The following is a 14,736-nucleotide window of genomic DNA, read 5'->3' as shown; positions in this document are numbered from 1 at the left end:
GATGGTTGGAGCTTTTGCTGTTGGCTTGGCTCTGGCCAGATAAATGTACTCAAGTGAGTGGGTCACACTGGTCGACCCAACTGTTCACACACATGAAACTACCCCTCAAAATCACCTCTGTGCTGAAGTATTTGCAAAACTGACCCTTACTGGAGTCAGTCCAGAATAAATAGGTTTTTGAATTGTCCTGCAGGAGCAGTTACACCTACATTAGAAGTCCTTAAACAGAAAGTTTAAAGACTTAGGGCCCACATTTTGCAGCATTTATTTTTCATCCTCATCCCGCTCCATCCTCTAAACACCCACAAGGCAAAGGTTCTTCAAAGAAATGGGGTGCATCTTGTGAAATTAGAATGTTTCATGGAGCTGAGACGTCCACCTGTACAGAGTTTTAAGGTGCTGAACTTGCACCAGCATTTTGATGAGAGGTGATTTCACCCTCAAACAACCATTACTTTAAATAATTTCATACCGAGCACCAACTATTTCCACCCAGCTCCCCCTTTATTCACAGGACACTTACCCAGGCACACCTTGGATTAGCCCAAATGCTTCTGCTGGTTTTTCACATAGCCAACCACATTGTTGGAATTGCTCCCTGTAAAGGAAATACCAGCAAAATAAGATTTTAAGTTAGTCTGTGTTAAATGTTTCCTCAAGATCCTCTCAGCAGTACAGTTCTACTGGTCTCATTATTTAGCAGTTCTCTTGGAGAGCTGTGACTGCCCACACTGGAAGAGAGGAAGGGAAATCCTTTCCTAGTTTTATCAGCCAAACTGGCCAAATGTGGCTGTTTGTAAATCTTATCATACCAAAGGTGTTCTCTAGTTATACCTGAATGTCACTTCCAATCTGATGTGACTGTCCCCCTCTAGATCCAAGAGTTAGCAGAAAGCAGGAGCTTTGAAGCCATGAGGAAAGAGATCACCTGGAAGATGCTCCTGCTTTCTTTGGGACACAGATCTATCAATTTGTGAGAAGGACCTGGCACCCCTTATGGCTGCAGGTCACACCAAGGGACTGATTCCCTGGGCTCACTCATCTCTTGTCACATACCATGATGCAGGACAGTGGCTAAAGCTTTTGACAAGAGTTCTGTGTTCAGCTGCACAGAGTCCTGGGCCATGAGCAAAGCTCCAAAAATATACTTAAAAATAACAAAACGTTATTGGATTGTGTGTTTCCCACCCCCTGGGTGGGAGGCTCTGGCAAGAAGCTGCACCATTTAACACATTCCATCACAGCCGGAGATTCTGATTCTCCAGAATCCACACCTTGGTCCCTGCAGATCTTAAAACAAGATCTTCTGCCCAAGGCATAGAGAGTTGAGGCTAAAGAATCTCTTTTTGCTACATGCAAACTTTCATTTCATAAATAGCAGATTCCTTGTAAGCATTGCAAGACCTATTTAGCTTTATAATAGCAAACATTTCATGCCAGCAGCTTACCAAAATATTCCTTGTAATACTTATGCCTCAGGTTGTGTCCATCTGAAAAAGAGGGTACATAATGAAAATATACCCAGGCAGCTTTCATTCTTTGTGTTAAACTCTGGCCTTTTTTGTACAGCAGAGAGAAGTTGTAGATATGGAAATAATAACCTCACAATGAGGACAGTAAAAGGTCTCTGTAGCTGGAGTACTGTGGGCTGCTATAAATTCTTATAAAACTGTTTAGATTGTTGAGCTATGTGGACACAACTTGCTTGCCACAGGAGTGGGAATTGCTGGCCACTTGCATGTTATAATATTTTTGGTAGCTACAAGTCAAGGAATCACAGGCTTTCCCAAAAGAAATAAAATTTGGGTAACATTTCAGGCCATGTATTAGTATTTTACATAATTCAAGTTCCAGCTAGGTTGTTCTGTTTGCCATTTGTATAATTATTTAAGCTCTTAGAAATCCTTCATGTCTAGGACACCTGTAGTTCTATATTGTATTGGTTACTATGGATCTTAATAAAGGAGAAGTTACAAAAGAAATGATCAAAACTCTTGTTCTGTTATGGAATCAGCTCAAAAATCTGATTTGATGCTTCCCCTGTTTTTGCAGAGAAAAAAAGGCAAAACTGGTGCCTCAAGTGTGTACACTGAGGTGACTTGTAGCCCACTGCAGACATATGTTCTACTCTTCAGTGAAGTTACACATACCCAGACATGTTTTGAGCTTTCCTGGAAAATCCCTTGGCCTACGTAAGATCCTCTCTTGCACAAACGTGTCAGCAGAATAAAGGGAATAATATTTTGGACACAGAAAGTAAAATCAGAAGTCAAAACTGGAATTTGAAACTCATATTTCTGACTTAAGTGTGCAGTAATACATAAATATTTCTATTTTTTGTGCTGTGCAGTAATGGCACCTGCAGATCACTACTTGCTCTGCTCACACAATGCCAGAGGACACTGGTGTCCTGGTGTCCTGCTCCCTTCCTTTCTTGTTCTCTCATGCAAACATCAGTGTGCACTGAAGAGAGGGAGGGGGATTTCCAGCCCACTGACCTGGGTTTCCACGGAGTTTGATGCACTGGCCCCTGTTTGGGATGCCCTCGGCCGTGTTGCCCGGGTTGATGATGTGGCACTCGTAGCCCGTGGGGCAGTGCAGGGGCTCATCCCCATCCTCGGTGGTGCTGCAGGCCTCGGCTGCAAGAGAAGCCTGCAGGTCACAAACCAGGGCTTTAACACCCAGGGGGAACCAAAATGTGCCAACACAGCCCCTCCTCCTGCACCTCCTGCCAGGCAGGACCTCAAACTCCTTCCATGCTGGACTACCATGGGGCTGACACCTCCAAGGAATCCTGTCAGGGCAGGTGACCCAGTTCACACCTTGCACCAAAGCTGATGTGTATCCTGACACAGGGAGTGCAGGTCAGCCCCATTACCTGCAACAACAGCCTCCCACAGCCTGTGGGAGGGTCTGTGTGAGGCTGGAGGGTGCTGGAGACCACCCACCACTGCCCACCCTGCTCCCACTCAATGCAGCTATTCCCTCCCAGCAGGGATGAGTCTGCTCCAGCCAGGCTTTGGGCTGGGTGAGGGATTAGGAAAACGTGACCAGGAAGCTGGCAGTGTGCTGCTCTGTGCTCCACACCCTTTACCTGGGGAATCTAAACCTCAGGTGTGACTCATGGGGTAAGGCAGTGCCACCCCCTGTCCCAAACCCAGGCTTTAATCTCCCTGACCCTGGATATCCAGCAAGTGCAGAGCAGAATGGGAAAGTAAAGCAGGGCCCAGGCAGTTTTTGTGGCCATTAAATGTACAGACTATGCAGGGACACTCCACCCTTTCATTTGCAGGGTTTTAATTTCAAGGGCCTCTGCTGTAATTCTCATGCTGTGACTGATGGCTCTTATTTCCCTAATTACCCCCTGAAGCTGAGATGAAGGTGTTAAGATAAGAACAAATAATATAAGCATGACAAGGATGGATGAGGAGGAACCTATTTTGTCTTATTTCTAGCAGTGCAGCTCCAATGAGCTGGAGGCAGAATTTTCTCTTCAAGAATGAGGAGTTTCCATAATAGATGAGAGTCGAGGCTCGGTGAGTCTGATACCATCTGTGTAAGACCAAAGAGGGTAATTTATTGGCACTACCTGTGTCTGACTAAAGTTGATCAAAAGCTGGAATACCTTTTTCATGAAAAAATCAGGAATTTCAGGTATTCATACATATGGGAATGACTCATAGAAGAAAATCTCTCTTCCCACCACTGCACTCTGTTTCAACTTGAGGCATTGAGAAAACATTAATTAAAAGACCTTTCCCTATGGAATTAACCTGAGAAGCCCAATCTCATTAGCAGCCCCCAAGCTTGGCTGCTCCAGCTCCATGTCAGCTTGACACAACTCTGCAGCAGTTTGCCAGAGCTCCTGTCCAAGGCAGCCTCCAGATCCAGGAGCCACAGCCCCAGCCCAAGGCATCTGTGTGATGAGGCCACTCTGGATTAAAGGATCTCCTAATCCAAGTGCACCCACAGTCTATCAGGAAGCTGGCAGAAAATGATGACAAAGCCTTTTTCTAAAAGAAAGATATATTTCTAATTATTTGAAGTATGGTTACAAGTCCACTTCCCTGGAGCATTCCTAGTGCTCTGATGGATAATCCATACCCATAAAGAGAATTTATTTACTGCACCAGAAACCAGCCCCCAGCACCACACAGTGTTATTCCTATGGAAACTCCAGACAAATTCCAGCAGCTCCAGCAGACCAGCATCCCTGGAAAGCCCCGTGCATGAGGAATATCTTGTCCAGTGCCTTTGTATAATTACTGATATCACAGAGAAGGCAGTGAAATGTACTGTACCTTGTAAGACTTCCTCTGGGCCATCCAAAAGCCACCCATTTCCTCCCAGCCAGCGGGGTTTGGGCTGCACCAACCAGTCTAAGACTGTGGAAGACAGAAACAAGAAACCACAGAGTCGAGATGGAGCAGGCATGGAGCACAGGGTTATGGAAAAGTCATGGATTTCCTCCAAGAGCCTGTGATAAAGCTGCTAGGCTCTTGTAGGATGGATTTGATTTTGACTTGTATTCATGCTCTTGTTGTCCCAGGGGCAAGAGAGTTGACGATATTATCCAGGGCCACAAGAGCCTGGTACCATGAAGGCTAAAACAGCTGTTGCTTCCCATCCTCCATTCCCATGGCAAGGGGAATGATGAGATGGCTGCCTCACTGCTGTGAGCACTAATTCGGATTGGGATTCCTTATTTTCCTGAATAGAATCACAGAATCAACTAGGTTGGAAAAGACCTCTGAGATCATCGAGTCCAACCTTTGACCCAACACCACCTTTTCAACCAGACCATGGCAGTAAGTGCCACGTCCAGTCTCTTTTTAAGTACTTCCAGGGGTGGTGACTCCACCATCTCCCTGGGCAGCCCATTCCAAGAATATGGAAAACACACAATTATAGAATTGTTTGGGTTGGAAAGGACCTTAAAGATCATCTCATTCCAAACCCCTGCCGTAGGCAGGGACACATCTCTCTAGATCAGGTTGCTCCAAGCCCCACCCAGCCTGGCCTTGAACACTTCCAGGAATGTGGAATGGAATATGTCATACCAGGAAAAGAACTAGCCATGAGTGACTTCTACAATCCAAGCTGATGGAAATTTGCAACACTGGCTGGCCTTAGGTGATTCTTTGACTCAGCAATCACCTCAGAAATCAGAAGTATGGAACTGAAGCTTCATCCTCAGCTCACACCCAAACCAGGCCTCCCACCCAACACACGTAGGGATGACCACCACCAGTTCTGCATGTTTCTCTCTCAGTTTGTTTAGGGGCCTGATGCCTAAAAAGCTAAAAAATAACTCTCTAAAACTCCTTGGAGTATTATAAAGCAAAAAGCACTCCTTTATTTACAGTACGTGGGGAGCGTGAGAATCATTTCCAAAGTACATCCCTGAATCACAGAGGTTCTACAGTTTTTATATCATAATATCTAGACATTACATAATCCGTTACACCCACTTCCCAAACCACCCCTCCTACACTACCACCTTCACCACACCCCTGACACACCTCCCGAATTTGAGTCGGTGGTCCCAAAGCGACCACCCCTTCATCTTTATCTTTGTCTTCCTTGTCATCTCTGTCCTCCTGGGAACGGCTTCGAGGCCTCTGGGTAGTTTTGATTACTTATATCGAGTGATGTGACTCTGTCATGGCTCTTCCTTACACACTTCTACAGACAAGCAGCTCTTCACCTTCCTAAAACCTTCTGCCTACCGAAATCCCTGATGAGGAACGTTAAACAGCGTTTCTAGAAATCTCGCGCCGCGAGCTAAAATTGCCAAGGAGCTGTACCAAAACCTTACACTACATTAATTTTTAAGGCATCGGGCACCACTCTACCTGGTGGGGGCTGCACAGACTCCAGGCAGGCGTAGATGCAGCCGTTGTAGCAGCAGCGTTTGTGCCGCTCGCACTCGGAGTCGGAGCGGCAGCTCGGCACCTCGCAGGCGCGCTCGGGGAGGGTCTGCGGCGGGGGGGGACAGCGGTCGTTCTTCTGGTAGTGGGAACTGTGAGAATGAAGAGGGTACTCATAATCCTTGCAAAGAGAAGAAAAGGAAATCAGGTTTGGCATAAGGGTGGACACCGAACATCCCCGTCAGCTGTGAGGCCTGAAAATAGCCGGAAAATAGCTCTCTAAGGCTCTTGTTGGGTATCAGAAAGCAAAAGGCGCTCGTTTCTTGCAGCAGGAATGTTTTCCAATAGTTGCTACAACTTTATACTGTCATCTAATTACAATATTTGGACACTACCTCATCTGTTACACCCGCTTCCAAAACTGTCCATCCCATCATCCCACCCTCAGACACGCCTCCTGAATTTGAATCGGTGGTCCCAAGGACCCCTTATCTTCATCTTCCTCATCTTGTTTCTTGGTCTTTGGCACAGTATCACACCTTCTGGAATGGTTTCAAGGCTTCTAAGTAGCTCTAGACTGGTTATATCAGGTGTTACATCTGTTTCTCAGTATATTTTACAGGTAGAAAACTCTTCACCCCCTTAAAATCCCTTGTTGAAATTCTTAACGAAGAATGCCAAACAGCACTTCCAGAAATCCTGCACAAAGGTACTTAGCAAGCTAAAAGTACTAACAAGCTATACTAAAATCTTATATAATGTAGATTTTAAGGCATCAACTGAAGCACAGGAAAGATTTTCAAAGTGGTTTTTCAAGTATTTGCTAGAGAGGGGAATTAACCACTTGGCTCCTCCAGCTGTCTACTGCACTCTGCTTTGGAAACACCAAACCACTAAATTATTGTGTGGAACTCATTTTGTAATTGAGATCATTGCAATGAAAATTAGGAGGTTAAAAATAAATCCTTAAAAGCCTTTTAGACTTGTCTGGGAAGCAGAAAGAAAGACTCCAGGCATCCTCATGATGAGGACACAAAACACTTTGATAGCAAAGCAGTGGAAGTGATGGCACTGAATTGTTTTGGGGTTATGTTTACAAATGGGACATGGAACAAATATCCCTGGTAACATCTATCTCCTCAATGGGCTCCTTGTGCTGAAACCTCCCAATGGCTCCTTTGGAGCACATGGGCCTTTGCAAAATAGCATGTTCCCATATGTATTCTCCAAAAAACCATCCTAGGAGAGGCCCCAGCAGGCCTGGGGATTGATCTGGTCCACAGGGGCTCTGCTGTGCATCCAAGCAGCAATTAATGATTCATAACGGTGAAAACAAGATCTTCTTCACTCCCTTGGGATAGTCTAATGTAGAGAATGTGTGTGTGTCTGTGTGTGAGAGACAGAGAATTCCTAATATTTCCGTGAATGACTGCCTCCTGCCCCGTTCCTAATATCAATAAACAATTTTCTTAGCTTTTTTCTTAGTTGTTTCATAGAATCATTAAGGTTGGAAAAGACTTGTAAGATTATGAAGTCCGACTGTTTCCATTCAGTCACCAAGAAACTGCTCAAAAGCCCTTTTGAGAGGTCCTTTTCCCTGGAACTGATAGGCTGTTTGAACCATAAAATAGATTAAAAAAAAAAAAAAAAGATTTCCTAATTTTGATGGTGTTTTCCATGCTGAAGGTGCAAGCTCTCACATGATTCCATTCCTCAAAAGCTGCAAACACTCCAGCTTTGAAATAACATGTCTGAATGGAAGATATTGAAAATACACATTTTTTTGGTGTTGTTGGATTTTGAATAGAGAAAATGCTTGGAACAAGTGTAATTCTGGGATATAAGGGAGCATTTAACAGTAAATCTGTGCAGTTCCAAACATTGAACAGGTTTCTCTGTTGGAGGAACTGTTCATCCTAGAAGGTCACAGTTTACTATTCTATTTGAAAGGTCAGCTGCAGATGGAAATTTGACCAAAATAATACTGGCAAATAATGGTCACATGAAAAAAACCCTCAAACAATTACTGCAGTTGATTCACAGATGATTCAGAAACCAAGAAGCCAAAATTGCGATGAACAGCTGGCTCCATGAATGAAATTTCCGTTTGGGAACAATATAACAGCTCCAGCCAAATAACTTTGGACCTCCTGACCTCCCTGCCCATTTTCTCTGGTCACCTATTGCTCAGAACCCATTTCTTTAAAAACCTCATGGGCAAAAAATATTTTGCACTTTTAATCTAATAAAACCAGTGCCCCTGGTTTATATGTGCATAAGTCATCCCAAAGGAAAACAGGATTCCCTCACTCCCAAAATAACCTGGTTAAGTATGTCCCCAGGTTTGGGTCACAAGGTTTTTTAAAAGCTCTCCAGGATTCACAGTTTGGCTCTGAGCAGAGTCAGATTTATTTTTTTTTTTGTAGATTGTGACAACAATAAAAATTTCTTCCTTTACAAATATTTTTCAATGCAGGAGGAAAATTGCAGTTTCCCAGGGAAACTTATTAAATCATTTTAATGATAATATCCAGAAATGAAGTAAGGGGAAACATTCAGAGTTCAGCTGAGGAAACCTGAAGGTCAGCAAAGATGAGGAAAAACCTCAGTGGAATCACAATTTGCCTCCAAAAAATCCCAGATCTGTTCTATTATTTGTGCCTGAAACAGATCCCTGAGCTTGTGTCAAAGCACAGTTCTCTGTTAATTCATATTCTGCATGGACACCCCCAAGACAACACGTGGGCTTTATTTCAGCCTCCCATCACCAGGTCTGTCCCTGGCAGGTATTCCCAAACACTGGCCATAAACCACCTTTCCTCTGGAAAAAAATACACAGCCAGGAGGAATTTAGAATCCTCCAGTATTTCTATTAAAGACCTGGAAAATCACAGATCATTGGTGATCAAAGTTGGAAATATCAGACTGAAGGCAGGTTAAATAATCTGAAGGATAAGACCAAAACAGCAGGAATAATATTCTCCTGCTACTGACTCTGGATTAGTCATTTTGGTGCTGGTGTTTGCAGTACTGGAAAATTGTTGCAAAGTTAAAGAAGATGCACAATAGTGACTAAAGGACTGGAAAGCAGGGAATTTTGTGCAAGACTTGTGTGCCTGCAGGTCCCAAAGGGGAGGCTGAGGCTGCTCTGCTCATATGTTGCTCTGAGGATACTTGGGACAGAAATCTCCCAGGAGGTGTGCTGACCTCAGTATTGATTCATGACAGCTAGCTGGAGGGTAAATAAATTGTTGGAAGAGCATTACCAGCAGCTGTGAAGAATTCTTCATTTCTGGAAAACTTTAAAAGAAGGCTGGAAATTTTTCTCAAACACTTAATGCAGTTGACAATGGAATAAAATCCAGACTGGTTATTTTTCCCAGTGGACACGTGGGTGCCTTGATAATGAATTGAAGCCCACTCTGAGGTAGCTGCCTCCCTCTGTCCTTTGGGAACAGCCTATGGACTCTGGGGGGGCTGCAGAACAGCAGCTGCAAATCACTAAACTTGATAAGTGTCCCTCTGGCTGTAAAATACACGGATTAGCTAAAAACCTGGAAGCCCAGATCATAAAAGCTGGAAGCCCAGCCCTCCTTCTCTTCCTTCATCCCACTGTGACTGCCAGGTTTTTCTTCTCACTGATGTCCCTCTTTCTTCCTTCCATTCCCACTTGACCCCTCCTTGCCAACCAACACCCTTGCCAGGCACCTGATGAAATTCTCCTGGCCAGCTCCTCCTCACCACACCTGCTCCTCATTCTGCATCCATCACTTTTGTGATACATTCCTCCTGCTGTGGACTCAGATATTTTGGACTCAGACAACAAAACTCTTCCTGCCTCTCCCTGCCCCCTCCCCTCAGGCCTGTGTCCTGCCAGGGGTCCCACGGGGGTGTCTGTGGCCCATCTCCCATATGGCTCCATGCTGCTGAAAGCACCTCCATCTGTTATCCCTCTATCCAAGTGACTCACAAATCAGCTCTTCCACCTCCAGCCTCTGATTCTCCAACTGCAGGGAACACAGAGCGTTTGGTAGGACAGAAAGCATCTCTCTGAGAAAGCAGAGGGGCTGCCAAAACATGCTTTTGGTGGGTAAGAAGATGGAGACCAGACACCTCCCTCCTTACAAGGGTTTGAGCAGAAGGGGGGAAAAAAAAGCATTTTCTGTTTCCCCTAGACAAATGTTCCTGTCAATATAAGCAATTCTAGCTGAGCTTGCCAGATCAGTAGCACCTGGATTCATGTCTGCCAGGAAAAACAGTCCTTTGAGGAGCTGCAGGTTGAAAGAGGAGGATATATCCTGAGGGGAGCAGGCTTTGCCTCTACAGGGCTCCTTATCTGAAGATCAACATGTAAATTCCTGTCCTACTCCTGTACTATCTCTCTGGGTCATTTACTCCTTAGTTCCTATTGAATTTGAGATTCACATCAAAATATGGCAGAAGAACATACGAATAAATACACTTTCCAGTGAGTAATTTTGCAGGAAACACAGCTCTCCACAGCACCATATTTCAATTGAAGTGTAAACCAGATGATACTCTGTCTCCAAGAATGGATACAATGAAGATAATTTCTTGCCAAATACTGAGGTGCCTTTCAAATATTAACACCATGTTTTCTGCAATATTTCAAGGAATCAAGGCAGTATTTCAGTTCATTCATCAGGGGTGTCACACTTCTGAGTCAGCAATTGCACAAACCAAATGTAGCCATCCCCAAACATCATTCTAGAAGTCATGGGCATGAAAACATCCTTTTTAAATTAAAAGCTGGGGAAAATTGATGGAGAAATCCACATGTGACACCAAGATGCTGTTTATACACAAGCAATTCTGGAAGATGCAATCAGACCTGACTGGCTGGGGCTTCCACTGAAGTGATACAAGGGGTAGAAGCCTTGGGTCAGTTCTGGCTTAAAAGGGGAATTTAGTGGATGAAGTAAAAATTTCAGATTCTTTTTTCCCCTTTATATACAGCAGGTCTTGAAAGTCAAGCTGTCAAACAATTTTTTTTCATTTTTATTTTTTTTTTAATTTCAATTTTCCCCATGGCCATTTCTAAGCAGTCTTTTGGCCCAGACACGCCAGAACAAAACCTAGCACCACCATTGCCTCTTCTTACGCTAACTGGTTGCTGCTTCAATTCCAAATCCAGCACTGCTGCTCCAAGTACCACTGCAGATTTGGAAGCTCAGAATCCTACAAAGTCTGCCAAAAGTGGGCAGGGACAGATGGTGTCACTGAGTGTCTGCCAGGCTGTGGGCAGCAGAGGGGAGCTCTGCTCCCTCTGAACGTGCCAGGCAAGGCACAGCCACGGGAGTGGATTTCTCACATCATCTCCCTGCACCCTTTAAGGTGATGGGCATGGAAGTCTCTGTGCTCCAATATTTACAAAACCATGAGCAATACCACCATCCCTGTACTCACATTATCACTGGGAGCTGGAGACATTTACCCAAAATTACCCCAAAAGGCACTGGAGCACCTGGGTAGGGAACGCTCCTCCCCACTCTAAGCAATAAATCACATTATCTTCTTTCCACGAAATCTATCCCCAGCCACGCAGGTTTTGCATCCCTTTTCTCCCCAGCCACGCTTCCCTTGCTGCCCTGGGAAGTTTTTTTGGAAAAGCGGTGACGATGCCACAGCAATACCCTCTCCCTTCTCCCAGCGTGCTTCCCAAGCTTCCCACCGCAGCAGCTAGGTGGCAAAAGTTCCCTCCAGCCTGGCAAACTTAATGATTCCCTTCTATGAAGAGCCAGCCTGCGAATCCAAACACTCCTTATTCTAAAACGATACACACATGTAAGGAAAACTCCCCTTTCACGGGGAGCACACCCGGCTCCCCCTAAAATCCCCCCAGCCTTACTCACATCGTATTTCTCCGTCATTTTCAGATGCAGAGCGCGCTTCCAGAGGGTCCTTGCACCGCCCGAATCCGGCAGCAAAACTAAGACACACAGGGCTGCAGCGAAGATCTTCTTACAGAAATGCATCTTCGGCAGCACCCCGGAACGCATCTTCCCGAGGAGAGATCCAGCAAGGAGCCCGGCTCTCGGGATCCAGGCGGTTCGGAGTCTTGGCAAGGAGGGAGGGAGCCGGGGAGGGAGGAGAGCGAGGGCTGAGCGCTGCCGAGAGCAGCTTTTCCCTGCGCAGCTTCTGGGGAAAAAAAAAAAAAAATTAAAAAAAAAAAGGAGCCCACAGGCAGAAGTCAGGAGCTGCTGTTGAACTTCTTTAAGTTAGATCAGGTTCTCGGCTCACATGTTCACACAAAGCACATGCTCTCCTTGAATGATAGATGGGAAGATTACTTGGAAAGATTATTTTTAGACCTTTGTTCCCGACATCTGGCATCCTCAGAGAGCCCCATTCAAAGCCAAAGCGTGGGATCAGATGACAGCTGCCGCAGGGGGAAATAAAGGTCTTGGAGGGGTGGGCTCGGCAGCTTTTAGCAAACAGCTCACCCAAACTTGCCGAGGGCCCGGGCTCTCCTTTTGTGTGCTTCCCACCATGCCCCGAGCCGTGGGTTTGCATCATGTTTTGACAAAGTGATAACTTCATCTGGAGGTGGCTGGAAGGAAATGACTTACAGACACGATAAACGTGCTTTAAGGGGCTTTAATTAGACCAACTTGACGTTAGCTCTCTGCGAACGGTTTTGAAGAAGGGGAAGATGTGGCCACTATGAAAAAACAAATCCATGTGCATGGGTGGGGAATAGGGAAGGAAGGTGGTTTAGAAATGACATGACCAAATAGAAAGCAAGGAAGGGGACATGAGTCAGGCTGTGCCTGACAATGGGAGAGACGGAAGGAGTGGACGTGGGGTTTCAGATAACTCCATGGACACTGAGGCACCCACGTGTCTGAAGGACAAGAATGGACTCATGAAGTCAGGCTGGAAGCATCCCAGCATCCTGCCTGGGATGGAGGCAGAGGCAGGTGCTGAAGAGAAAGTATGAGAACAAGGCAACTGTTACTCCTGTGTGTATATATGTACGTATGAATGTATATACCTTTATATGTAAACCTTCAGGAGTGTTGTTCAGGGCTTGCTGAGCCAAATGTAGGGGCTGTTTATTTTATAGTTCCCTCTGAATTTCTCCTCCAGCAGCTTGTCCAGCCTCTGTCTGAATGAAGGAAGAAATGGAACCACAAAGCCAGTGGAGATACAGGCACCAGGCCCTGCTTGCCTTCAGTTTACTCTATGCAGTCCTGCTGAGCAGAGTGGAGGCTTGCTGGATCCATTGGATTTATTTTATATTTACTCTAAAATGATTCTACAGAGGACTGTTACACCCTGTGGACAAACACAAAAAAATTCTTCCAATTCTTCCATATACCTGAAAGTATATGGAAGACACTCTGATCCAAGACACTCTGATCCCAAGTGTCAATAGCTGCATGTAGGTGGTAGCCAAAGGATTTCCTCTCCAGAATATGGTGTTGAGAACTTGGAAAGAGAGTGAAGAGTGGTTTGAAAAGCTCTGCATTTAAGGGAATATGTTTGGTTTATTTATAGTTCAGGTGTTTACAGGGTTTCCAGCAGCACCTGTGCTTTGAGAGAGTTCTGTCTGTATCTCTGCACTATAAAAAGCTTATTAGCAACAAAACCTGTTCAACTCATGCCAGGGAATTTAGTTAGGAAGTAAAGCAAAGCAGGGTTTACTGTTGAGTGGGGGAAGTAGAGGGGTGGGGAAAGAGAATGAAGAGTTAAACTGAGGGAGGGTCATCTCCCTCACAGCTGCAGCAGTACAAGGAGGCCCCAGTGGGACAGCAGAACAGGTACATGGCTTGTGGATGCCCTAAGGAGTCCTGATGGCAAGTGTCTGAGAGGAGATCCCACGGAGATACAATGACTGTACATCGCTCTGTGTCTGTGCAATCTTCATCGCTGCTTGATCCTTGGGTTGCTCCTGCAATGACATGTCAGTTATTCCCTAAGGTCTGAGCAGGGTTTTGGGGAACTGACAGGATTTGAGGTGACCCCATGGAACAGTTATTTCAGGCATGGAAGGGGACATGGAGTGTGCATTTGGGCTGGAGAGCCTTTTGTGCCACAGAGGCTTCGTGACCCTCCACCAGGGTGCTGAGATTGCCTCAGCAGAAAGCACAGCTCCAGGTCCCTGCCAGTACCACCCTACCAGTTCTCCTCTCTGCCAGAACTGCAGTCACATTTAAAAGAGTATTTATCCAAATTTTCCTTTGAACAGGTCATTTCCCTCAGGCTGTCTTCTCTTAGGTCTTCTCATGGGTCAGCCTATGGCAAAGTGACTCCTTAGTGGCTGAAGTGTGACCGTGGGATGGAGACAGAGCTCAGCACCTGCAGGGCACTGTCATCTCCACCTAAATCTCATCCAAAACCCATCTGAAATCAGCAGCTGTGCTGGAATTAGTGAAAGGCACACCCACAGAGCTTCAGTACATCCAGAGAAGAACATATCACTGCCGTAAGACTTCAACCTGTGACTTTGGCTTTTGTTGCTCAGAGAACTTTGTCTGACACAACAGGATGCTTTCAATTACTTTTAAAAACCAATCTCCCCTGTTTTTTGCAATATTAATACCTGTACTTTGATAAAGCACCTCTCAGGCACAACCAGGAGCTCCCACCCATGTACTGACTCCTGTGCTGGAAGGTGACAAATGACATGGCCGCTTGCACAGAATAAACAAGATTTTTCCTTAGAGTATTCCTACTTAATTTATGTCTTTGTGCTGATATTTCACTTGTCTGGGCTCTTGCTGGAACCCAAACCTGCGTGAAACAGCTGTTCACAATAAATCTCCCTAATTTAATTTCATTTTTTGATGTTTCATATACTTGAAATCTGGACTTGGAGCAACTAATTCTAAAGATTAATAGC

At 45.3% G+C, this 14,736-nt stretch overlaps 1 protein-coding gene across 2 annotated transcripts; it reads right to left on the bottom strand.

The window, feature by feature from the left end:
• Window positions 1–523: 523 nt before the first annotated feature.
• WFDC1 (WAP four-disulfide core domain 1) lies at window positions 524–12,284 on the bottom strand. Of its 2 annotated transcripts, XM_018086718.1 has the most exons (7): window positions 12,203–12,264; window positions 11,744–12,029; window positions 5,856–6,051; window positions 4,302–4,385; window positions 2,499–2,639; window positions 1,449–1,490; window positions 524–598 (listed from the first exon to the last, which is right to left on the bottom strand). In XM_018086718.1, exons 1-7 carry the CDS (start codon window positions 12,238–12,240, stop codon window positions 540–542), a joined length of 846 nt encoding a protein of 281 aa, XP_017942207.1. In that variant the 5' UTR covers window positions 12,241–12,264; the 3' UTR covers window positions 524–539. The 2 variants fall into 2 exon arrangements, with proteins under 2 accessions (XP_017942207.1, XP_008923316.1); XM_008925068.3 differs by having other exon boundaries at window positions 11,744–12,284.
• Window positions 12,285–14,736: the final 2,452 nt, after the last annotated feature.

This window comes from Manacus vitellinus, unplaced genomic scaffold (assembly GCF_001715985.3).
Source record: "Manacus vitellinus isolate BGI_N305 unplaced genomic scaffold, ASM171598v3 scaffold_10_pilon, whole genome shotgun sequence".
Lineage (NCBI taxonomy): Eukaryota > Metazoa > Chordata > Aves > Passeriformes > Pipridae > Manacus > Manacus vitellinus.
Note: the sequence above shows the minus strand (reverse complement) of the source record. Positions and strands in the feature narration are given on the sequence as shown.

Bases quoted from the DNA above. Each gene is read 5' to 3' on its own strand.
- WFDC1 (XM_018086718.1), bottom strand. From the start codon at position 12,240: ATGGGGCTCTCTGAGGATGCCAGATGTCGGGAACAAAG. The intron at 4,386-5,855 runs GTAGAGTGGTGC...TGTCTTCCACAG, and splicing joins GTCTGTGCAGCCCCCACCAG to TCTTAGACTGGTTGGTGCAG. The intron at 2,640-4,301 runs GTACAGTACATT...CTTCTCTTGCAG, and splicing joins CCCAGAGGAAGTCTTACAAG to CCGAGGCCTGCAGCACCACC.